Source organism: Crinia signifera, chromosome 1, assembly GCF_055691185.1.
Source record: "Crinia signifera chromosome 1, ASM5569118v1, whole genome shotgun sequence".
Classification (NCBI taxonomy): Eukaryota; Metazoa; Chordata; class Amphibia; order Anura; family Myobatrachidae; genus Crinia; species Crinia signifera.
Window position 1 is genome coordinate 406,069,829 of NC_139217.1, and position 26,522 is coordinate 406,096,350.

Sequence of the window (26,522 nt, forward strand, 5' to 3'; positions counted from 1 at the left end):
TATGGTTACTTAGCTATGGTTAACAAAAAGAAAGCATTTGTGCTAAAGATAATGTGGTTCTTAGCAAATTTATTATCCATTTAATTTGGTACCAAACACATAAAAATCTGCAGTCATTGTTGATAGGCCAGCTTGTACAATGAGGGATAATGATGAATCATAGTGTTCTAGGTGGTAAGTAAATTCCCATGCAAGCAGGGCCGGATTAAGGGGAGGGGGGAGGGGAAAGGGAGTCAGTACCCCTGGGCCCCCTCTATCTAGGGGCCCGCTGTGGTTGGCATGTATGGGAGTGGGGTAGTGTCACAGCTTCACCTATCTCCCAATGAGACAATGATTAATGGTGCTGAGCATCGGGAGCCAAGGCACACTGACTGCACAAGTGTGCAGTGCATTACTGGGTGTTGATTAAGTCCCATGAGACTTTGCACAAGAGGTCAGAGGCTGAGAGGATTGTGCTGAGCTCTGCTTGGTGGAGCTCATCATATGCTTCTCAGGCCCATGGAGGATAGCAGCAGCAGTGGCCTTGTCATGGGAGGGTTTTTAATCAGAGGCGGGTCTGAGCCTGTCAGGGCTCCTACAGAGTAAGGTACAGAGGGACAAACACAGGCTTTTCATGTGGTATATATACAGGCTTTTCATGTGGTATATATTTATGTTTAAATTAACCCCCCCCCCTGCAGTTACCTATAGACCAAGTTTATAGTGTTTTTACTCTGTGTTTTGACAGTGTAATATTCTCCTGTGCAGTTTGCAGCCAGTAATAACAAGTGGGAGGGGCCCCAATGTATAAAGTGCCCCAGGCCCCCCGAAGGCTTAATCCAGCCCTGCATGCAAGGAATGAAGGGAGGGTGCTGTAAAGTGGTCTCTGTGTAAATTCACCGAAGAATTGTGATTTTACTAGCTACAATTCATACTGGAAAATGGGCCTGATTCAGCTTCAGTCAAATTTTCCATAAAAAGCAAAATTGCGACTACTGTCTCCCAGATGCAGTGTCCCTTCCCACGATGCATGTGGGAGACAGCAATGCAAATGCATCACAGAAAATGTGATGCGATTGCATTACTAAGGTAGCAGGGCCACCATTTTCCGGCTTGCAGCAGCTTCGTGTGACCTCACACAGCTGCTGCAAACCGCCATGGTACGTACAATGCACCCATTGCTGCGCCACTTCCCCCCACTGTCACTCAGACTGCAGATGCATCTTTCTGGGATGCGTCCGTAGTTTGAGCCTTCGTGCATGCGCACTGTGGCACCAAATAACGATTTTTGAACATTCACAACGATTACCAAATTAGGCACGATGGCTGCTGCAGCACTTCTTGTAAAAACGAAAAATTCCGGCTACACAAAAAGGAGTGTGGCTGCCAGAATTTAAACCCTCTGCCATTGCAAGGTCTGTCCTTGTGGAATGTGGAATTCCCAAAGTCTTGTTCCTCCAGAACAGTGGATGCTATTATAGCAGGAAAGGGGCACCAAGTCCATATTAATGTACAGAGTTTGGCAATGAACATATGGTGTGATATTTACAGAAGGTATCCTCATTTGGCCATTTGGTTCAAAACAAATATGTTGCTAGAGATTCGATTCTTTGTGATATAAGGCTGAATCAAGTAATGAAGTCTGAGTTTGGCAGCGCCGGTACAGGATTCCAGCCTGGGGGCAATAATTTAGAAGGTAAAACCATGTTTGCCCCTTTAAAACATCCGAGTTTGGCTGACATCCCACATGGCTTCATTACATCTGGCCCTTGTACGTAATGAGACACAAGAGAAAATTATTGACTTTTTTGGATAATGCTGGCCATGTATGTGATAAGTATGTGCCAGGGTTCAGGAAAAAAACAGGGTTTATTTAAAAAAAAAAAAAACCTTTTTGTGTTAGAACCATTTTTTTTTTACATATGAAACAGAGACTTTTAATAAATATTGTTTTTATGGACTTCCAGTGTGCATGTTTTACTGGGATCTAAGACTATGCTGGCCATGCATCAGACCAACTTTCCTCCAACCATCCAACTAGTTGGTTGGATTGAATAAAAACCTGGTACTGGATAGGAGCAAATGTAATTTGTAATTAAGTTATTTGTTTCCCAATTCTGAAAATGGACAACAATTGTCTCTCAGACAATGTACTGTAGTCTGACCTATTTGATTTAAACAATTTTATTGAATGTTTTTGGCCATTCTCCTGAGTTTGTGAGCAAATTGCTTATTGGCATTTGCCCCCATACAGTACCAGATTTTCAGTCCAACCAACCAACTAGTGTGTGTTGCCACTATGGCAAATACTAGGCGCAGCTGAGTGCTCAATTCAAATTTAGCAGCAGTTTAAATTAAGGATAGTCAGTCCCTTAATACATATACAGGATAAAAACAAAAGATGAAACTGTGCTTTGAGGAAGGAGAATCCACAATAAAATTGATACAGTTTATTACAACATACTAAAATAACACATAATACATTTGGGTGTATAGAAAATTATTATATTGCAGCAGTGTCCACTTTAAGTCCTGGTTCAGGAATCCAATGCAGAGATTTTGTAATCCCCAATGGGAGGAAGGAGTGGGGGTACTGGGCGCACATTGGATAATATATAGTAATTTAATAATATATCACAATTAATAAAGTATTATTAGTTTGAATAATGTATGAGGAATTTAGTATGAATACTATGTAGAGAAATTTATGGTGGAAATTACTTTTGTTAAATCTGTGGGTCAGGACACCAATGGGGTTGCAGAATAACTGCACACTGCCAATTGTGGTACAAGGTCACCAGCACACTGGTGGCACATGAGGTCCCAGTTTACATAATTTTGATGCAAACAGTGAAGCTCTATGGATTATTATTCAACTAACTAAACCTTTTCCTGTATGTTATCCTTAGAACTGAAATAAGTGATGATTTGGTGGCTCCATGTAATAGCAACTGCTCCTGTGCCCGCTCATTTTATGATCCAGTTTGCGGTGCTGATGGAGTCCAGTATTTTTCGGCATGTTACGCAGGATGTCATTCAGAATCCATATCCAGTAATCATGAAAAGGTAATGTTACTCACGGTGCAGGTAATGAGGTCATTGTGTCTGGCAAGTCTGGCAACTGGCTGGGTGGCACGGGACAGTAGTGTACACAGTTAACAATAATGTGAGCACAGGCTGTAGCTGTCAGCTTAAAGCCGCTGCCTTCTGCTGGGTAAGCTGCTGTACATGGAGGGCATGGCTTTCTAGAAGCATTACTGTATATACATGTATATATATATATATATATATATATATATATATATATATCTCCTGATCCTGCTATTCAAAATTCTCTTTGTGCTGCGCCATGCATAACCTGTGTTTCAACAGCATCAGTTTGTATTGGGCATAAGATATGTTATGCTGGATACAGTCTGGATACAGTGGGTATGGAATTGGGTATGGATCTGTAATGTGTAACGCAGGGTTTATGTGGGGTTCATGGAATGGCAGACATGGTTTTTTTTTAGGCTAGCCATTGGTTCTATGTGTAAGGCAATGGGGGTATATTAGGCTATGCAAATACAGATTGTGAGGGGCATGAGGCATATCAGACAAGCCACTGGTTGTATGTGGTGGGCATGATGTGGCATGATGTATATCAGGCTAACCACTGGTTGTGTGTGGTGGGCATGATGTACTGTGTATCAGGCTAACCATTGGTTGTATGTTGTGGGCATGATGTATATCAGGCTAACCACTGGTTGTATGTGGTGGGCATGATGTATATCAGGCTAACCACTGGTTGTATGTGGTGGGCATGATGTATATCAGGCTAGCCAATGGTTGTGTGTGGTGGGCATGATGTATATCAGGCTAACTACTGGTTGTATGTGATGGGCATGATGTATATCTGGCTAACCACTGGTTGTATGTGATGTACTGTGTATCAGGCTAACCACTGGTTGTATGTGGTGGGCATGATGTATATCAGGCTAACCACTGGTTGTGTGTGGTGGGCATGATGTACTGTGTATCAGGCTAACCACTGGTTGTATGTGGTGGGCATGATGTATATCAGGCTAGCCAATGGTTGTGTGTGGTGGGCATGAGGTATACTAGGCTAGCTAATGAGGTATACTAAGCTATCTAACGATTGTGTGTGGTGGGCATGAGGTATACTAGGCTAGCCAATGGGGGGGGGGTGGACATGAGGTACTGTATATCAGGCTAGCCACTGGTGGTGTGTGGTGGACATGAGTCTTATCAGGCTGTCGACTAGTTGTGTGTGGTGAGCATGAGGTTTGTTAGGCTTGCCACTGGGGGTGTGTGGTGGGCATGAGGCATTGATTATGAACAGTCTATAGATAATGGTAATGATGCTATTATATTGGGCACAGTATGTGTTAGGTATAGATCTAGAATGTATGGTATTACCAAATTGCCATCCAAAACATACTTCTTTTGGTACCAATCATGTAGATAAAATAAATGTCTCTCAATGCCCAGCCATTGGACAGCCCTTATCTGTATTATTGATGATAGTCATTGAGATTTTGTCTAACATGATGTAGTACAGTATATTATTTGCTTTGTCTTGTAGATTTATTCTAATTGTTCCTGTCTTGGAAAAACAGTTGGGAAAGCAGCAGAACGGTCATTGCATTTAAATGTGACAGATGCTGCAGCTGGAAAATGCAAATCCAGCTGTAAAAACCTCATCCTGTTTATGGCGTTTTTCTTCTTAGTGGTTGTTACCACCTTTATGACTGCAACACCCATAACCATGGCCATAATAAGGTGAGAAATAGGATTGGCTACAGTACAAAATAAAATATGATAAGACATTCTGCAAACAAGATCATTTACAAGCCACAATGCCAATTCCTTTTCTTTTGCGACATCATGCAAATATATTATGTAATTTGTGCTTTTCCAGCTAAACGGGTGGGTGATTTATTTTGCACCTAGTAGTAAGATCTTCACAGTCCCTGTACTCCTAACTGACTGAGATAACAACAGTGAGATAACAACAGTTTGGGATTTAATGAAACACATACTGTATATTTATATAAACATAAAACACGTTTTTATCTTTATGTGAAATTGTAATAAACTTTAGGGAATAAAGGTGCAGATTTATTAAGGTCGGTGAAGTGATAAAGTGTCTAATTTTTATCACCAGCCAATCAGCTCCTAACTGTGAAGTTGCAGGCTTGGTTTGAAAAATAACAGTTAGGAGCTGATTGGCCGGTGATAAAAACCAGACACTTTATCACTTCACCGAGCTTAATAAATCTATTCCTGAATACTGAGGAATCCTGGTATCCTCTTAGCCTGCAAAATTACTTTATTTATTTTTTGAATATGCTTTTTTATTAATTCTGAAGCTGTATGAACAATTATTCAATCAGTGTACAATGTCATAATGTACTTATCAAAAGACAAGAATTACATGTAGGTGTCCCACAGAGATACTCAATAGGTAAAATGTAGAAACATAGAATTAAATATATTGACCAGTGAGGCAATTAAGAAATAAAAGTCACAAAAGAGAATTCAAAAACATAAATTGAGAAGATCACCAGTTCCATGCAGACTAGGAGTTCCCCGATTGGACTATAGGTAGGTTATCATCCACCAATTGCAGATGATACCATTAGGTGAACAAAAAGCATTGGAAAAGCACCATTGTGTCTGTGCGATGAGAGGATAACTATGTACAGATGTAGCCTCTGTCATCCATTCTGTGGCTATAGATACCCACGATTAGATTTCCGCAAGTAGAGTGCATGTTTACGGGAACTTGGTATATTCGCACTCATGGCCCATAGACTTTTCATTGCACAATAGTGGATGTGTATCGGATCTGTTTGCACCTTGTCATTGCCAAGGTGTGTGTGCATGTATGATAAGAAGGGAAAAAGAAAGTAAACTGAGCGCACAAAACAAAATTTTGGTCCAACTTGCTACTATTTTAAAGGGATACTACACCCTTTTAAAAAAGAAATAGTTTATGGTTTAAACAGCGCTTTTGGAACAAAATAAACAAATTCACTCCCTTTTGAATAAATGTAAACATTTATTAATGTATAAAAAACATACACATATAATTAATCTACCGGCCGGTAGCACAGAACATAAAAGCACAGTGAATAAAACAGAGACCAACAATATGCAATATCATATATAGATATGCTTCTATATATAAACGTTACATAGTCAGCAATTTTTGGATAGATATTAATAAATGTTAGTATAATCATATAGTTTCCATAGAGTGCTTTAGCATATCTTTATCCAAGCCAGGGGCGGATCCAGGATAAAATGACAGGGGGGGGCACCATGATAAAAGAGGGTTTAGGTGGGGGAGGGGGCGGTGTTAGTGGTGCCAGTGTACATGCTAAGAGAGCGGCAGAGAGAGGGTGGGAATGGGATTAAAAATAGGCGCTGGCATTTAAAGTATGCAGGCCCATCATGGCGAGAAAAGCAAAGGATGTAGTTGTACGTGCGGCGAAGGCGCGGTCCGGAAAAGGGGTGTGGCCACTCAACAGAGGTGTGTCCTTGAGTGTAGTCTACAACACCATAAACAACTACTACACATTATGCAACAAAATACTAGACCCCTTTATACTTCCCCCTTACACATGATGCCAAATGGAATGAAACTAAATTCACATAATTCCACATGGATTGTGTCAAAAATCACATAATGCCACACGGAATTCACATAATTCCACATGGATTGTGTCAAAAATCACATAATGCCACACGGATTTAGCCAAAATTCACATAATGCCAAATGGATTGAGCCAAAATTCACATAATGCCACACGGATTGTGTCAAAATTCACATAATGCCACACGGATTGAGCCAAAATTCACATAATGCCACACGGATTGAGCCAAAATTCACATATTGCCACATGGATAGAGCCAAAATTCACATAATGCCAAACGGATTGAGACAAAATTCACATAATGCCACACGGATTGAGCCAAAATTCACATAATGCCACATGGATTGAGCCAAAATTCACATAATGCCACACAGATTGAGACAAAATTCACATAATGCCACATGGATTGAGCCAAAATTCACATAATGCCACACGGATTGAGCCAAAATTTACATAATAACACACGGATTGAGCCAAAATTCACATAATGCCAAATGGATTGAGCCAAAATTCACATAATGCAACATGGATTGAGCCAAAATTCACATACTGCAACACGAATTGTGTCAAAATTCACATAATGCCACATGGATTGAGCCAAAATTCACATAATGCCACATGGATTGAGCCAAAATTCACATAGTGCCACACGGATTGAGACAAAATTCACATAATGCCACACGGATTGAGCCAAAATTCACATAATGCCACATATATTGAGCCAAAATTCACATAATGCCACACAGATTGAGCCAGAATTCACATAATGCCACACAGATTAAGCCAAAATTCACAATACGCTTAATAAACAGGGACATTGTCCACCAAAGGCACGCATTAAACATTTACACCATAATGTCCATTACACGTTAAGTTACACGCCATTATGTCCATTATGTATTATGCCAAACACCATAATGCCTATTAAAAATTATGCTACATAAGTGCTGCTTATCTACATGCTCATTGCCAAGGGTTCCATGCTCATTGCCAGAGGTTCCATGCTTGTTGCCATGTGGGATTACATGTTCATTGCCAAGGGGGAATACTATTTGAAATAATACCCCTTTCACACCAGAAAATGCATTACCAGTCTGGCCCCTTTTACACCAGCCTAGTCCCTGCATTTTCTGGTGTGAGGGGGAGAGAAAACCACCCCCCCCCCACCCCCCCTTTAACCAGTTATCTCATTTAACCGGCTATATCTTCGGAAGCAACTGACGCATTTACATGAGTATCATATTGAAGAACTTTTGAGTGGGCTTTGAATGATTTTGGTCCAGTGAAACTGGAACGTTTGGTTCCAGAGTAATCTGCCCTCAAAGAACATGAACAGCCATGAAATTACATTTAAAAAATAATAAAATTGGGTTACACGCAATATCTCTGGAACCGATTGACCGATATGGACCAGCCTGGTATCATATTGAAGGCCCAGCGATTTGGAATTGAATGAGATCAACCACAAGCTTCTGTGATGCCAGGGCGGGGACTGGCAGCCGTCGGAACCGGGTGTGGGTCGGAATTGACGGGTCCCATATTATCCTATGGGGAAAAAATGTTACAGCTTTGCCAGGCGATATCTCCGGTTCCCGGGGGGCTAGAGACATGGGGCTGGGCACGTTGGAAAGCCCTGGTCCTCAGCTACAAAATGAAATGATAGGGAGGGCACGTGCCCGGGTGCCCCCCCCTGAATCCGCCACTGATCCAAGCTCAACTGTTTATGAAACTATTAGGTATTTTGATCTCTCACCAGGCATGCAAGGCCAGTATTCTGTGGCAGATGATGTTTTGCAATATAGTTGCTCTTTTGTAAATTTTTTAAAAGGTAAATTTCCATTTTTAGGAAGCTGAAAGCAGAGTTAATTGCAAAATATATCCCTCCCAGGGAGCGGCTGATTAGTAGGCTTATTAGTCTAAGCAGCAATTAAGCATCAGTATGTGCGGGTTAGCCACAAAAGCAAGGTTAATACTTATTCTCAGTTCCCTGGGGCTTGTAGTCCACTGTAGCGTGGTCACTCACACTGTGGGCTGGTTCCCGGCTGCTGGTGCCTCCTATTTGTGCAGCCTTTTCAACAACGTCCAGCCTGGGCTCAGGGGTCTCCTGATCGGTAGTTGTGGATGAAAGCAATCTGTAATTTATTCAAAAGGGAGTGAATTTGTTTATTTTGGTCCAAAAGCGCTGTTTAAACCATAAACATGTATGATAAGAGCCAGGGCCGCCACTAAGAGTCTTGGGGCCCGGGACTGACCTTCAGTCCGGGCCCCGCCTGCAGCCTGACTGCTAACCACCAGCTCCCCCCCCCGCACATGGGACAACGCCTGCGGATTACCTACTGCATCATGCTGCCGGCGCTCCATTCCAATCCTTCCTCCTCCTGCCTGAGACGAGCAGTGCACACACACAGTGCAGCCTGCAGAGTGCCGAGCCCCTCTGTGTCCTAGGTTCGGTGCTCTGCGGGCTGCACTGTGTATTGTGCGTGCCTGGCTGGGGGGACACCAGGTGTGGGAGACAGTGTGCACCCGCGGGTATGGGGGATGGCACCGTGCCGCTGTGGGCAGCTACCCGGGCCCCTCCAGAGGCCGGGGCCCGGGACAGTTGTACCCACAGCACCCCCCTGTCGGCGGCCTTGATAAGAGCTGAAACTGTAACTTTCCCAAATGTTAATTAATTATCCGATGAATTCAATAGATTTATTTTGCATGGGTACATCTGCATGTTATAATTGTTTTTTTTTTTGTCTAATTTTAAATATTCAGTTTTGCATTGCATTTTCAATGCATTGTTCAAAAGTACCAACTGTACTTTATATGCATTAATGTCAGTTATGAGTTTAGCAACACCAATTATTGCAAGTTCAACACTACAAAAGTTCATGGGGACAGAAACGGGATGTCACTGTGTGGTGCACCCAAAGAATACGTATTAAAATGTAACCTTTATTTAATTAGATAAAATGTAGCGAAAATATAACAGACACAAGTCATTAAACACATAACATGTAGTAAAAATGGATATCTTTATCCATGAGACGTGGGACCCCCGTTCCCTTACTAGTAATGTATTCACTTTCAATTAGTGTTCTGAGAAACTGTCTTTTAAATAAGCTTTATTAGGTACGGTATATTAGGGAATAAGTCTCCGTATAGTTAACTGTGTATGTGACACAGAGTACAGATGGTAGCGGCTAGAGCGCAATCATATATGCGGCATAGGAGCACAATGCTCGATCACGATTGTGCCTTGCGGACGGTTAATGCCTCAGAAGTCAGGGGGTCGCAGTGCTACGCGTCACGCACTGCGCTTCCCTCGCTGACTCTGGTGCTATTTAAGACACACGGACCTAAAAAAAAAAATTAAATAATATATATATTTTTTTTTTTATTAATTAAGCTAGACAGATCAGAAATGCATTCAATGGGTAAGGGGAGTGGGGGGTAGCCACGAAGGTACTGGTGCCTTTTCGTCAGGATGCGCTGTTATGTGCAAATGGTGCCCAAAGTGCATCCTGACGAAAAGGCACCAGGCCTTGAAACGTTGAAGAGAATGCTGTAATATATTTCACTCTGAATTGATAAAACTTCATTACTAAATCCGTGAGTGACAGGGGTTCAAGAATTTCCTAAACAAGACATCATAAGGGCACCGCGGTACTTACAGAGTTTTTGTCCGGAGTGCCGAACATACCAGAACACTATATATATATATATATATATATATTATTTTTTTTTATAATGATATAAATGTATATAATGCATTTAATTCTCACATATAACAATTTAGGAAAAATGTAACATTGTAAATAAAACTATACCTACATAGCGATAGACTTTTTAATTTTGTTATCAATCTTTTGAGAACTAACATATGTTATTCTTTTAGGTGTGTACCCGACAAACAGCGGTCATTTGCTCTAGGAGTGCAGTGGTCACTTATCCGATTATTAGGTAAATACAATAAATATATAATTATATGATTTTCATCCCAGCAACTAATTGTTTTTATTATTGTACTCCCTTATCAATGAACTGCAAATATATGATATTCAGTACCCTGAAACATGTATCACTATATGTGTAGACAGATGAGTCTCATATATAGAATTCTATTAAAGAGATCCGATAAGGACTCTTTGAAGGGGGTTTAAAAAGCTAAAAAGCCGTTTCAATTTCTGGTGAAAACCTTTTCTTATTGAGCTATGCAAATGACCCTACAATCACTGGTGCCATTTATTCTGTAACATTGATTTTGCATTAGGTTCAAATGCTGGCGCAATTTCTGCACCGCTGAAAAACATTTTGTGCTGTACAGAGTAATGTAACCTATGCAACATGGTGTAGAGCTGTTAGATGGTACAAACTCAACGGTGAAGCTAAACTTTCACCCAGGCCAAAGCCTCAGCTTGTTGGTGTTAAAGGGCACGGTGTATGGTGATCACATAATACATTAATGCCTTTATTCTGGTTCGCTGGCAAGGGCAAATTCCTTCTCAAATGGACAAAACCATGCGCACTGCAGGTGGGGCAGATGTAACTTGTGCAGAGAGGTGCACAGCGTCTACTCATCACTGCTCAGCGGGTGACAGGGGGGACTCCCAACTGCCCCCCCTTCCCGGGACACTGCCGGCCACGGGTGGGATGTGGGAACGGCCCCAAAAAAACTTAAAATGCAGTGTAAATATATAGTAACTGTAAAATGCAGTTTAAATATATAGCAACGTTCACAAACCGCCAGTTTCTATGGACTGCACCAACTGCAGCCTATAGAAGCTGGATTGAGCTGCACAAAAGCCAGGCTTCCTACAGGAAGCCAGCTCCTACTTATCGCAGCCTGGTCTGTCAGTCACAGACCTCCTAATGGGACTGCCTGGTGTGTCTTTAACTGACATGTAGGACCTTTGGCAGGAAATTACTACCAATCACAGTGAAGCCAGTGTAGTCACAGACTACATCTGGCTTCACTAACACTGAGCCAGTTACACAGAATTTATATGGCAGAGGTGAACAAATGTCCCAATCGATGCCAGGAAATTGGGTATCATATGTACAGTATATATATATATATATATATATATATATATATATATAGATACAGAAGTACCAACATACTCGCCATTCCTAGGAATGGGGTGCAAACAGCACCCACATCCCAGGGTGGGGTGCGGTGGCCTGTGACCACACACTCTAGTAAATACAAACACAGGGGACCCAGCACTCACTACAACAAACTAACTCACCTTAACATTCAAATAATCAATAAATAAATAATGGGGTTTTAGTTCATGAATTGATCAATGCATTTAAGCTTGCAGCCCATCGCCAAGGGACCCCATTTCACTGCAAGTCCTACACTAGCAACTGTTTTTCTTGGGAACCTGGTACCTGCTTACACATCATACTGTAGCTAAAATGAACATGTGTTTTTTTCCTGGGTTAATGCTCAACTGCCAAGTAACTTATGGCTTTTATAAGGTGAGACAATCCCAAACACAGCACCTGAATTAGTATTAAAGGGGCAGCTGTAACAGGTTTCAGTTAAATTAGCTTATCTAGGGTGCATGAGAAAGCTATGATCACAGTAACAGCGGTTAATTAAAAATCAACCCAAATATATAGATACAGAAGTACCAACACACTCGCCATTCCTAGGAATGGGGTGCAAACAGCACTCACATACCAGGGTGGGGTGCGGTGGCCTGTGACCACACACTCTAGTAAATACAAACACAGGGGACCCAGCACTCACTACAACAAACTAAAGGGCCCCACACACAGCACAATTTTCAGGCATTTTCTGAGCGATTTTACTAAATCGCTCAGAAAATGCCTGAAAATGCATGTAAATCGCTGTGTATATAGCCCACACAGCGATTTACATGCGCGCCCCCGCCGTTCTGAATCTGCACAAGATTCAGAATGGCCCGGTCAGTCAATTCATAACAGTCGCTCAGAAAGCTCCTGCTCATCTCCCGCATGTGTGGCGCGGGGATGAGCAGGGCCATCTGAGCGACTGTCATGCCGGAGCACGCCGCCCAGATGAAGGCCCACTGCCGCCGACCTGGAAGCCCCGCTGCCGCCGCCTGGAAGCCCCGCTGCCGCCGCCTGGAAGCCCCGCTGCCGCCGCCTGGAAGCCACGCTGCCGGAGCCCAGCTGAAGAGACGCTTCCTGGACCTGCCGGGTGCCGCGCCCGCCCTCTGCAGTCAGATGGAAGCTGCAGTGAGAGGACGCGACGCTGGAAGACACCGGAGTTGGTAAGTATTATATTTTTTTACACTGTGCCACCAACCTGTTGATCCAGCCTAGGGGCTCAGTGACCAGGCAGCAGCAGCAGCAGTCCCCAGTTTACAGTTCATTTACAGCAATGTTTTCTAATAGTACATTAGCCACCTGCTAGACTGGCTTTATTACATTACAGAAAAGCACCAGGGGAAGACACACTAAGCACCATTTACTATGGCTTTATTGCTTTTCAGAAGGTGTATAAAGTGAAAAGTTGATCCGCAAGGTATATGTACTAACACCTATGCTTTAATTTCAATAATTCCTTGATAAACCTCCGTCACCGCCCACCCCACAGCATAAAGACCCCTGGGATTATTATAAAAACGAGGAGCTTTCTGCCATAAGCAAGCCTAGGCTGCAGGGTGCTGACTGCACAAGTGAGAGAGGACAGGGTAATCTGGAGGAAAAACAGGATGGGAATCCCCATGTCAGGAGAGCTTTCAGCACAATGAGCAGGACGTGCTGCGGATCTCTTCCATAAATGATTTATACCTGCTTGTGTAACGTGTAGATCCCTGCTAGGTGTCCATTATACTCCTCACACGGTGTCACCAGCAATTATGGATATAATAGTTATCTAGCTACTACAAATGAAGGTTATACTATATTGTGCTATCTAACTATATATATAATCTGAAAAATCACTGCACATCAAAATTATATATATATATATATATATATATACTGTGTGTGTGTGTGTGTGTGTGTGTGTGTGTGTGTGTGTGTGTGTATATATATATATATATATACTGTGTGTGTGTGTGTATATATATATATATATATATATATATATACATACAGTGCAGTTTGATGGCATGTGCGGCTGTGACAGTTGTGACAGATTTGAAATCTCCCATGCTGAATCTCCCAATTTGAATCTCTGACACAAATCTCTCTGTATGTGGCTCATTGTCTGAAATGAGCCACAAGAGTGAAATCTCTTGTGCTGAATCTCCTGTTATGTATCTCTGGCACACATCTCTGCGTATGTAGGGCCTAACTCACCTTAACATTCAAATAATCAATAAATAAATAATGGGGTTTTAGTTCATGAATTGATCAATGCATTTAAGCTTGCAGCCCATCGCCAAGGGACCCCATTTCACTGCAAGTCCTACACTAGCAACTGTTTTTCTTGGGAACCTGGTACCTGCTTACACATCATACTGTAGCTAAAATGAACATGTGTTTTTTTCCTGGGTTAATGCTCAACTGCCAAGTAACTTATGGCTTTTATAAGGTGAGACAATCCCAAACACAGCACCTGAATTAGTATTAAAGGGGCAGCTGTAACAGGTTTCAGTTAAATTAGCTTATCTAGGGTGCATGAGAAAGCTATGATCACAGTAACAGCGGTTAATTAAAAATCAACCCAAATATATAGATACAGAAGTACCAACACACTCGCCATTCCTAGGAATGGGGTGCAAACAGCACCCACATACCAGGGTGGGGTGCGGTGGCCTGTGACCACACACTCTAGTAAATACAAACACAGGGGACCCAGCACTCACTACACTATATATATATAGTACCCATGTACACAATGAATAAATCATACATGTGTACTTTATGTGAATAGTTGGTGAAACCTGCTTTTGAAATGTTCTCTGTATACAAGATGATGTATTGTGTCGGTACTTATGTAGTAACTGGGCTGCCGATTTTGAAATCGGGTCCATCGCATCGCATCGCACCCGACCATATCGCATGCGATGCGATGCGATGCGATGCGATGGACCCGATTTTTCCATAGGATTCAATGTTAAAATGGACTGAGTCCATTTTAACATGGAATTCAATGGGAAAAAGGGGTCCTTTTCATACCCCTACTATCCAAGTGGGCATGGAGTTGGATATAAACCTGTGGCGAGCGTAGCGAGCCACCGAGCCCGAAGCGTGGCGAGCGAAGCGAGCCCCGCGAGGGGACGGTATTCTGCGTCCCCTCGCGGGGCTCGCTACGCTCGCCACGCTTCGGGCTCGGTGGCTCGCTACGCTCGCCACAGGTTTATATCCAACTCCATGCCCACTTGGATAGTAGGGGTATGAAAAGGACCCCTTTTTCCCATTGAATTCCATGTTAAAATGGACTCAGTCCATTTTAACATTGAATCCTATGGAAAAATCGGGTCCATCGCATCGCATCGCATGCGATATGGTCGGGTGCGATGCGATGCGATGGACCCGATTTCAAAATCGGCAGCCCAGTTACTACATAAGTACCATTGTGTCTACTTCAGGCCTACTTTTATTCTAAATATAGCTTTTTGCCTTTAGGTTCTATTCCAGGACCAATAGTATTTGGAGTTGTCATAGACAGTAGCTGTATTTTATGGAACTTGAATGAATGTGGGAGTAAGGGAGCATGCTGGACCTACGATAATTCAAGTATATCTTACAAACTCATTGGCATCAGTAAGTAACAATAACTGGTTTTAATAACACAGTTGCGTCATACAGTATTCTAAGTATTATGTAATACCACACTAAAATAGTATTGAGCCCTCAGGGATTCTACATAAAATGTAAAATACATTCCAGCTGTGTCCATATACTGTACACCCACCCCCAGGTTGTGCAGCTGAGCCGCATCTTGTTACATGGTTCCAGTGGTGTAATTATAATAGGTGCAATGTGAGACCCAGGAGGGCCCACATAGCACACACTGCATCCATTCTTTAATACTTACCCTACAAAGTGCCGTGATAAAGGAAGAACTGCTGCCAGAATCGCTGGGAATATGGCTGCCGTTCCATTTTACCCATGATCCGCGCATGCGTAGTAGAGTGAGCGTTCTAGTGCTCAGACTCTACTGTGCTGGGTGGCGGGCGGGCACAGCTCCGGCAGAGACGAGGCTGCACTCATGCCTCAATCTCTCTAAAAGCACCCCTGCATTGATCTTTACCAAATAGGTATCTTAGCTTTGGGTAAAAAAGCAAAAGAGAGGACCGATACAAGTGTTTTGTGCCCTGCAGTGTTGTATTTAATCTGCAAATTTATGATTATTGCATTGCAACAAATGACTAATCCTAATTGCCCAAAGTCAATAAAAGTGATTTTGGATGCAGCTACGATTCTACGTTAATAATTACTGAAGGTACTATAGACCTTATTCTGGTTGACACGCAGTGCTACGTAGTTCGTATCTGTTTTAAGCCCACCTGCCACTCGTATTGCCGCTCTCCTCCCTTTGCAGGGCGAATTCTCCTGCACGGCTGTGAATAAATGTTTTGCATAAACATCCATTCGCAGCTTATGGGGCGACACCCACATCATCCGATGGTCACCGACCATCGAGTGATGTGGTGCGTACACGCAAATCTATGACACTCAGGTGTCTTAGTTTTGCATGTGTCCTGTACGAGGACAGGGCGGGCAGCTGACATCCGGTGATGTCAGCTGCCTGCTCCCGGCACCCGCATCACTGGGGCATTAAAATGGAAACGCCCACCATTTTCATGGGAACGCCCATAAAATGCTATGCATTCCCATGGGCTCATCTGCCGATGCTGATGCCCCACGCTCTCCACCCGCACTGTTGTGTGCGAGAGCCGGCAAACACTCTGTTGGCCATGGCCGCTTGCACACAGCGCAAGTGCAGTACAAAAACATTGTGCTCTTATGTGCATTTGCATGGAAGCGCACCAACCAGAATAACCTCCTATATCCAGGAGGGTGTTGGAGTGTCTATGTCATGCCTAACTTCTACTGCCATATGGGGCAATGAGTATACTGTAGGCAAAGGTGAATATATATAAAAGTATGGACGAGTAAGCACACATCTGTATGTACAGTGGGGCTCTCACAGAGTAGTGTTAGTCATACACTAGTGCAATTTGGCCACTGTTTTGGCGGGGCAGCAGGGAGGGCACTTACTGAGTCAACCAGAATCAGGACCTAAATGTATTTTACTTTGTTTTTTTAATAGCAAAACTGATTTTTTTTCTCTCTTATTTAGGTGCGGCCAGCAAGATCATCACAATCATTTTCCTTTTTGTTGCATATTTTATTTATAAACCGCCACTGAGTAAATCAGACTCTACACAAGACAATACCAAGATCATATCTTCAGAAGCACTTTGACGGGACAGTTTACACAAAGAACAATAGACCATTATGGACATATTGATGTATATAAATGATTTTGTTAATAAAGGAAATCATATAAAGATATGATATGGTTCTTCCTTATAGATACTGAAATGGGGCAAAAGGAATCGGTGATGTTTATAAATGTGGGAAAGAAACACCACTTTTTTAGGAGACATGTAGGCGCTTTCATTCAGCCCACACATGCGCAAGCATTGCGGGCATGACTTGGGGCCTAATTCAGACCTGATCACACAGCACATTTGGGCCCTGATTCTAGTTGACTCAGTAAACTGCAAATATTACAGCTTATTGAGCACCAGAAAGGCTGCTCCGCTGAATACCCGCCCACCTGCTGCCATTTCCCCTCGCAACCATGCGAGGAGATGTGTAACGAAGACACATCCCCTCAAATGCTGCCGCTGCAGGATAAATAACTCAACGGTCACAATCATCAAATGATTTCTCCTGCTTTCGCGAAAAAAGTTAATCTTAACTGACTTTTATTGGCGCTGGGACGAAGATATTTCATGTGACATCAGCCACCCGCCCCTGCAGGCATCGTCCCACGTAGGAAAAACAGAACACTGCGCTATGATGAAAAATTGTATATTTTATTAAATAAAATTGTATATATAGCTCAATTCTCAATAAAATTGTTTAAAAAATGTTTTTTTAAAACTCATTGGTGGTCATGCACAGACCTTTCCACTAGATGTCACCATATACCATTAATTAATGCACATCATTACCATTGAAAATAATAAATGTAATCCAAAATTATAAAAAATGGAAAAAACAGCAATACACCAAATAATAGAAAATTAATAAATTAATAATACCACAACTAATATAAAACGTAGCAAGGCTCAATTTAAATGATGTAAGATGGAATTATCTCTCAAAGTATTAGTATTGGTTAGATTCAGTTGGTAGACCGAAGATATGAAACTCACTGTCTGAGCTCTTTTGGTTAATGTTCCAGATTAGTATTTTAGCAAAGCAGAAAAGCAGTCCTGTTAGTATTTTAAGCAACAGTGCACTGCACAATAAAGCAGGAACAAGTTTAAGTGAAGGGGTTGTGTGATATATTTACCACATGAATTGTCCTTCTATGTATACACAGATGATAGATCGACAGGTGGCTACCTGATTGGTTATGAAGGATTATCAGTTCCCGACTTGATTCAATTTCCAGCCATATCAAGGTCTACAATCCAGGAAGTCCTTATTGTCCAAAAGAATGCTGGTACCAGAAGTATAGAACGATATAGAATGATAATCCTTCATAACCAATCAGGTAGCCACCTGTCGATCTATCATCTGTGTATACATAGAAGGACAATTCATGTGGTAAATATATCACACAACCCCTTCACTTAAACTTGTTCCTGCTTTACTGAGCAGTGCACTGTTGCTTAAATTACTAACAGGACTACCTTTCTGCTTTGCAAAAATTATAATCTGGAACATTAACCAAAAGAGCTCAGACAGTGAGTTTCATATCTTCGGTCTACCAACTGAATCTAACCAATACTAATACGTTGAGAGATAATTCCATCTTCCATCATTTAAATTGAGCCTTGCTTCATTTTATATTAGTTGTGGAATTATTAATTTATTCCTTTTCTATTATTTGGTGTATTGCTGTTTTTTTCATTTTTTTATAATTTTGGATTACATTTATTATGTTCAATGGTAATGATGTGCATCAATTAATGGTATATGGTGACATCTAGTGGAAAGGTCTGTGCATGACCACCAATGATTTTTTTTAAAAACATTTTTTTAAACAATTTTATTGAGAATTAAGCTATATATACAATTTTATTTAATAAAATATACAATTTTTCATCATAGCGCAGTGTTATGTTTTTCCTTCGGTTTTTATCTAATTTGTGGCTAAGTATCCACATTTTTTCACTGCTGCTTTGACTGAAATCAAGCAACTCTAGACCCCAGGAGGCCCCTCAAGTGCACCACCACCACCTGTTTTCCTTTGTTCATCATCCCACATACCCATGGGAACACCCAGCGTCTTCATGGCCCGACACCACCACTGTCCTCCCCCGTCCGTCCCTCCCTCCCCGCAGCTAACAGCCCAGCGAGTGAGTAACTCACCACAACCTTTTGCAGTCTGGGTTGCTACATGCACAGTAATGCGCAAACCTCGACCATCGGAGCAGGGCCTGAATTTGGATCACTGCGTGTGATTCAGAATCTGCCCCTTGGTTTGCTAATGGACAAAACCATGTGCACTGCAGGAGGGCAGATGTAACATGTGCAGAGAGAGTTAGATTTGGGTGAGTTATTTTGTTTCTGTGCAGGGTAAATACTGACTGCTTTATTTTTACACTGCAATATAGATATCAGTTTGAAGAACACACCCCACCCAAATCTAACTCTCTCTGCACATGTTACATCTGCCCCACCTGCAGTGTACAAGATTTTGTCCATTAAAGAATGAGCCTGGCTACATCTGTATGTTAACGAAATGAGGTCTTGACAAAACGAAGTGTCAGTGGCGGATTCAGGGGGGGGGGCACCCGGGCACGTGCCCCCCCTGTCATTTCATTTTGTAGCTGAGGACCAGGGCTTTCCAACGTGCCCAGCCCCATGTCTCTGGCCCCCCGGGAACCGGAGATATCGCCTGGCAAATCTGTAACATTTTTTCCCCATAGGATAATATGGGACCCGTCAATTCCGACCCACACCCGGTTCCGACGGCTGCCAGTCCCCGCCCTGGCATCACAGAAGCTTGTGGTTGATCTCATTCAATTCCAAATCGCTGGGCCTTCAATATGATACCAGGCTGGTCCATATCGGTCAATCGGTTCCAGAGATATTGCGTGTAACCCAATTTTATTATTTTTTAAATGTAATTTCATGGCTGTTCATGTTCTTTGAGGGCAGATTACTCTGGAACCAAACGTTCCAGTTTCACTGGACCAAAATCATTCAAAGCCCACTCAAAAGTTCTTCAATATGATACTCATGTAAATGCGTCAGTTGCTTCCAAAGATATAGCCGGTTAAATGAGATAACTGGTTAAAGGGGGGGTAGGGGGGGGGGGGTGGTTTTCTCTCCCCCTCACACCAGAAAATGCAGGGACTAGGCTGGTGTAAAAGGGGCCAGACTGGTAATGCATTTTCTGGTGTGAAAGGGGTATTATTTCAAATAGTATTCCCCCTTGGCAATGAACATGTAATCCCACATGGCAACAAGCATGGAACCTCTGGCAATGAGCATGGAACCCTTGGCAATGAGCATGTAGATAAGCAGCACTTATGTAGCATAATTTTTAATAGGCATTATGGTGTTTGGCATAATACATAATGGACATAATGGCGTGTAACTTAACGTGTAATGGACATTATGGTGTAAATGTTTAATGCGTGCCTTTGGTGGACAATGTCCCTGTTTATGAAGCGTATTGTGAATTTTGGCTTAATCTGTGTGGCATTATGTGAATTCTGGCTCAATCTGTGTGGCATTATGTGAATTTTGGCTCAATATATGTGGCATTATGTGAATTTTGGCTCAATCCGTGTGGCATTATGTGAATTTTGTCTCAATCCGTGTGGCACTATGTGAATTTTGGCTCAATCCATGTGGCACTATGTGAATTTTGGCTCAATCCATGTGGCATTATGTGAATTTTGGCTCAATCCATGTGGCATTATGTGAATTTTGACACAATTCGTGTTGCAGTATGTGAATTTTGGTTCAATCCATGTTGCATTATGTGAATTTTGGCTCAATCCATTTGGCATTATGTGAATTTTGGCTCAATCCGTGTGTTATTATGTAAATTTTGGCTCAATCCGTGTGGCATTATGTGAATTTTGGCTCAATCCATGTGGCATTATGTGAATTTTGTCTCAATCTGTGTGGCATTATGTGAATTTTGGCTCAATCCATGTGGCATTATGTGAATTTTGGCTCAATCCGTGTGGCATTATGTGAATTTTGTCTCAATCCGTTTGGCATTATGTGAATTTTGGCTCTATCCATGTGGCATTATGTGAATTTTGGCTCAATCCGTGTGGCATTATGTGAATTTTGGCTCAATCCGTGTGGCATTATGTGAATTTTGACACAATCCGTGTGGCATTATGTGAATTTTGGCTCAATCCATTTGGCATTATGTGAATTTTGGCTAAATCCGTGTGGCATTATGTGATTTTTGACACAATCCATGTGGAATTATGTGAATTTAGTTTCATTCCATTTGGCATCATGTGTAAGGGGGAAGTATAAAGGGGTCTAGTATTTTGTTGCATAATGTGTAGAAGTTTGTTTATGGTGTTGTAGACTACACTCAAGGACACACCTCTGTTGAGTGGCCACACCCCTTTTCCGGAGCGCGCCTTCGCCGCACGTACAACTACATCCTTCGCTTTTCTCGCCATGGTGGGCCTGCATACTTTAAATGCCAGCGCCTATTTTTAATCCCATTCCCACCCTCTCTCTGCCGCTCTCTTAGCATGTACACTGGCACCACTAACACTGCCCCCTCCCCCACCTAAACCCTCTTTTATCATGGTGCCCCCCCTGTCATTTTATCCTGGATCCGCCCCTGCGAAGTGTTATGTGTTTCTTTATTATTTTTTTAGAAAATTTATTTAAAGGTTATTTTAACCGGTTCTTACATACTTTTATGCTTTTGAAAATGCATTCCAGGGAGATTATGAAAGCAGCAGTATTACATATGTATACGGCAATGTAAACAAGCCCAAAAATTAGATCTATGAGCCCAAAACACACAAATATGCCAGTTTCTCCCGTATGGGATTTGGATTGTTACAGTTTCTCTATTTTGGCACCAGGGCAAAGGTGTATTTTTCTATATCGAGTACCGGCAGAATTGGATTGTTATATATATATTTCTAGAAAGCAGGGGGAGGCGCGGCACTCACAACCAAAGAAATACATAGTACTCAGGTGTTATGAGCAACGTTTCAATGCCATTTAATCGCTATTTTCGTCAGGCTTACAGGTAAAGGAAATGTAACATACTCGATGGCGTGCGGTGGGGTGAGGCAGGTGTGGCACAGCCTTTCCTGTCATACTAGCGTATATTCCGGCATTTTTAATTAATAAATCAAAAATACAAAGAATATTTTAAAAAATTCTTATTTTTATTATTTTAATAATTTTTATAGACAAAACTCTGGAGTAAAAAGTCTATGGCAGGTGAGGCAGTGCCTCGCCTGGCTACTTTTTCTGCACATCTCTTATTAAAACTCAGCAAATCTCCAGCAGTGTATACTGCTGCACCTGAGCATAATGCCGGCATGTACCCCTGGGCTCATATATTGTGTGCAAATCTTGCTCTGGTACTTGCCAGGGACTCTTCAGCCATTTACCTCACCGCACGTCCCACTGTGAAGATGTGACATACAGCCCAGCCGTCCATCTTCCGGGTGTACAGGGACTGGCATCATCACGCCGCAGCACGCAGTACCACCATCACCATGGTAACTAACAAACAATAAAAGACATGATACAACTAGGGTGACCAACTCCAGGGCTAGCGCTACCCACTCAGCAGAGGATGCAAAGCAGGTAGGCGCCGTGCAGGAGAGGCGCTGTCCCTGCTGTGCATCCTCTGCTGTCCTCCGTGCCTGCCGGCTGCTGCTGCTGCGCCTGTCACACTTCATCACAGGCAGCAGCGCCGGAGGCACAGAGATCCCTCCTGGCTCATTATCAGATGGTCATCGGCAGGGTCCGAAAGGGGGCGGAGCTACACTGACGGAGGGGCGTGGCTACACGGATCAGAAAGGGCGGAGCTACAAGGGAGCAAGGCTGACTGAAGACACCAAGAAACAGGAGAGGATGAGCTGCCAGTGCCACCATTGTAAAGTGTGAGTGTACTAATGTCGGTAACTGATGTGGGCACGTGTGTAGGCAGCACTACTAATGTCAGCAACTGGTGTGGGCACATGTGTAGGCAGCACTACTAATGTCGGCAACTGGTGTGGGCACATGTGTAGGCAGCGCTACTAATGTCGGCAACTGGTGTGGGCACGTATATAGGCAGCACTACTAATGTCAGCAACTGGTGTGGGCACGTTTGTAGGCAGCACTACTAATGTCGGCAACTGGTGTGGGCACATGTGTAGGCAGTGCTACTAATGTCGGCAACTGGTGTGGGCACGTATATAGGCAGCGCTGCTTATATCGGCAACTGGTGTGGGCACGCATATAGGCAACGCTACTAATGTCCGCAGCTGATGTGGGCACGTGTATAGGCAGCACTACTAACGTCGACAACTGGTGTGGGCACGTGTATAGGCAGCACTACTAATGTCGGCAACTGGTGTGGGCACGTGTATAGGCAGCGCTGCTAATGTCAGCAACTGGTGTGGGCACGTTGATATGCAGTGCTACTAATGTCGGCAACTGGTGTGGGCACGTGTGTAGGCAGCGGTACTACTGTCGGTAACTGGTGTGGGCACGTGTAGAGGCAGCACTACTAATGTCGGCAACTGGTGTGGGCACGTGTAGAGGCAGCACTACTAATGTCGGCAACTGGTGTGGGCACGTGTAGAGGCAGCGGTACTAATGTAGGCAACTGGTGTAGGCATGTGTACAGGCAGCACTACTAATGTTGGCAACTGGTGTGGGCATATGGTTACACAGTGCTACTACTGTCGGCAACTGGTGTGGGTACTACGTACAGTATAAGCAGAGGTACTACTTTCAGGCAACTGGTGTGGGCATGTGTATAAGCAGAGCAACTACTTTTGGCAACTGGTGTGGGTGTTATGTATAAGCAGAGGTACTACTGTCAGCATTTGGAGTGGGTATATGGTTACGCAGCGCTACTACTGTCGGCAACTGGTGTGGGCACTACTAAGCAGAGCAACTACTTTTCGCAACTGGTGTGGGTGTTATGAATAAGCAACTCTACAAATGTGGGCATATGCAGGAGTACTCGGGGCATTATGTGTAGCATAATGTGTGTCAATGTCATATGGGCATTATAGTGCATGGCATATTATGTAAGGGGAATTACAGTGTATGGCATAATGTGTAATGGGCATTATGGTGTTCTGCCCATTGATGTGTGCCATTATGAATAATGTGCATTACTGTGTGTAGTTACTATAATGTGTTATGGGCTTTGAGGTGTGAAGCATAATGTGTTATGGGGATTATGGTGTTATTGGTACTTTTATGTGACCATGCCAATTCCCCATGAAGCCACGCTTCTACAATTTTGCGCACGCCATCGGCGCGCACTGTCCCTGTTTTTTCACATATGGCACCAAAATGGCTAGTTACGGCACTGGTGCTGTGTTAGGTGAATAAGATTGTGCTACTGTGTAGTGTAATTTGGAGTGGGAGCATTATTGTGTGGCCACACCCCTCCCTTTGTAAAGTTTGGGTGGGCGCAAATTTATAGTTTGCAGGAGGGCGCCGAACCCCATAGCACCGGCCCTGACCAACTCATCCCTTTAATCCGGGACACATATTAATTACACAGGTTCTGTGGCAGTTTAAAATCAGGTGAAATGGAGTCTTGAGGTGTGGCAGTTTAAAACCAGGTGAAAGCCAGCCACAGAACCTGTGTAATTAATATGTGTCCCGGATTAAAGGGATGAGCTGGTCACCCTATATACAACATACATACATACGAGAACAACAACTAACAAGAAATCAGCAACATAAATACCGCACATAATAGAGTATAAACGCATATTATAGTGCCAGTTACTGTGCTAAAGATATACTAATGGGACATAGATATAAGTACGCAAGCAAGAATAAGCAATTAGGGTGACCTTAGTGATTAATAAACAAATACAGGCAATATCTGGTAGCAGTATCCAAATATATCTAGGCTGAATTACTAAGGCAATAACAGCCAGTTAATATTAAATCAAAGAATGTAACACAATTACTTCCTAGTCATACAACTGATACCAGGGGCCAAATGTAACAAGGTGAGAGTTTCCGAAAGTGAGAGATTTTGGGAGAGTTTTCCCTTTTTTTTAAAAGCAGCAATCAATGACATGCCAAAATCAACCTGGTTTTACAGTGTAATTGATTGCTGCTTTAAAAAAAATGGGAAAACTCTCCCAAAATATCTCACTTTGGCCCTTATTCTGATCGGTGCGGCCAGAGCCGCATACGGGGCTCCGGCCGCACCAACCAATCCCCGCCTACTATACGGATCGCCACGGCCGTCCGTACACGGACGGCTGGCGATCCGCATGAAAATGGTGGGGCGTACGCCTCCACCATGGTGGGAGCTGCCCCCTGCATTCGATGGTCGGCGACCATCGAAGGCAGGGCCGCACGCCCCACCAGCTCCCGCAAGCTGAGAGCACACGGACAATCGTCCGTGTGAAAGCTTGTATGGGGGCGGAGAACTGACATCCGGCGATGTCAGCTTTCCGCCCCCATCACTGGCGTCATAGCCTCATTACCATGCATACGCCCCGCGTTTGCATGGGAACGCCCATGAAACGCGGGGCGTATGCATAGGGAAATGAGGGTATGAAGCCCCTCACGCCCCTATACGCCCCCTTTGCGGCGTAGAAACGTTATGTGCTGCGATTTCGCCTGCACATGCGCAGATTGACCTCTGCGCATGTGCAGACTGAAAACATCGGCGGTACGGCCGCACGCGGGCCGTACCGCTCGATTCAGAATAAGGGCCTTTCTGAAACTCTCACCCTATTACATTTGGCCCCAAGATTCTCATTGAGGTGATATTCTATCCAGACGGTGAATACACTGTGTTTCACATTTCAGTAATTGAAGACCCCGATTACCACGCCTGATGTTATGGGGGATGTGGTCAATAATCCTATAACAGAGAGATGGTAACGTATGTTTCATGGCTAGAAAATGTTTTGGTACAGTTTGGTAGAGCGATGGGTGGTTAATCTTTCTTTGAATGACCTTTCGTTCTTAACGATATATGTGATATATGTGATATACAGTATGTGATAAGCAGCGGTGTAGCTAGGCGCCACGGTGCCCGGAGCAAGGGCATGCTTTGCGCCCCCTCCCCCCCCCCTCCGGCGCCTGGGGCAAACAAGTAATTTGGTGCCCTGCTCTCTCTCTCTATGCTCCCCCCTCCCACACACACACACCACACACATACAAAATAAATATCCACTCATGTTATGGCTCCATCTCCTCCCCCCACCCCCCCATGCAATTGTGTGGGGGGTGCCATTAGGAGGTGCCTGTGCACCACTGGCACCCCCCGTGCACATGCCTATGTACTAACTACTGCTGCCGTGGAAAGTGTCTTCCAGATTTTTGCATACCTTACCGCCTCCCCACTGCCCGCGCTGGCCATCTGCAGGTCCTCTATATTCAAAGCAGTGTCTCTGCTACCGCCTCCTCTCCGCAGCGTGCCAGTCTGCTGCTGCCGTGCGCGATGTGACATGACTAGCGCACGAGAGGGGTCTAGTCCATGTCAAGCGCCGGGCCAGAGTGCGCATGTCTGGACGGAGTTCAGGATGCGGCCCACACGCTACATGGCGG

General features: G+C 43.4%; 1 protein-coding gene across 1 annotated transcript in view; it reads left to right on the forward strand.

Moving 5' to 3' along the window:
• Positions 1-17,071, forward strand: part of SLCO4C1 (solute carrier organic anion transporter family member 4C1) — a 61,212-nt gene extending 44,141 nt beyond the window's left edge. The window contains exons 9-13 of the mRNA XM_083158445.1: positions 2,889-3,045; positions 4,565-4,761; positions 10,525-10,589; positions 15,201-15,338; positions 16,882-17,071. Of these exons, the coding sequence (XP_083014571.1) occupies positions 2,889-3,045; positions 4,565-4,761; positions 10,525-10,589; positions 15,201-15,338; positions 16,882-17,006 (682 nt within the window). The 3' untranslated portion in view covers positions 17,007-17,071. The remainder of the gene's footprint in view (positions 1-2,888; positions 3,046-4,564; positions 4,762-10,524; positions 10,590-15,200; positions 15,339-16,881) is intronic.
• The last annotated feature ends 9,451 nt before the right edge of the window (positions 17,072-26,522 follow it).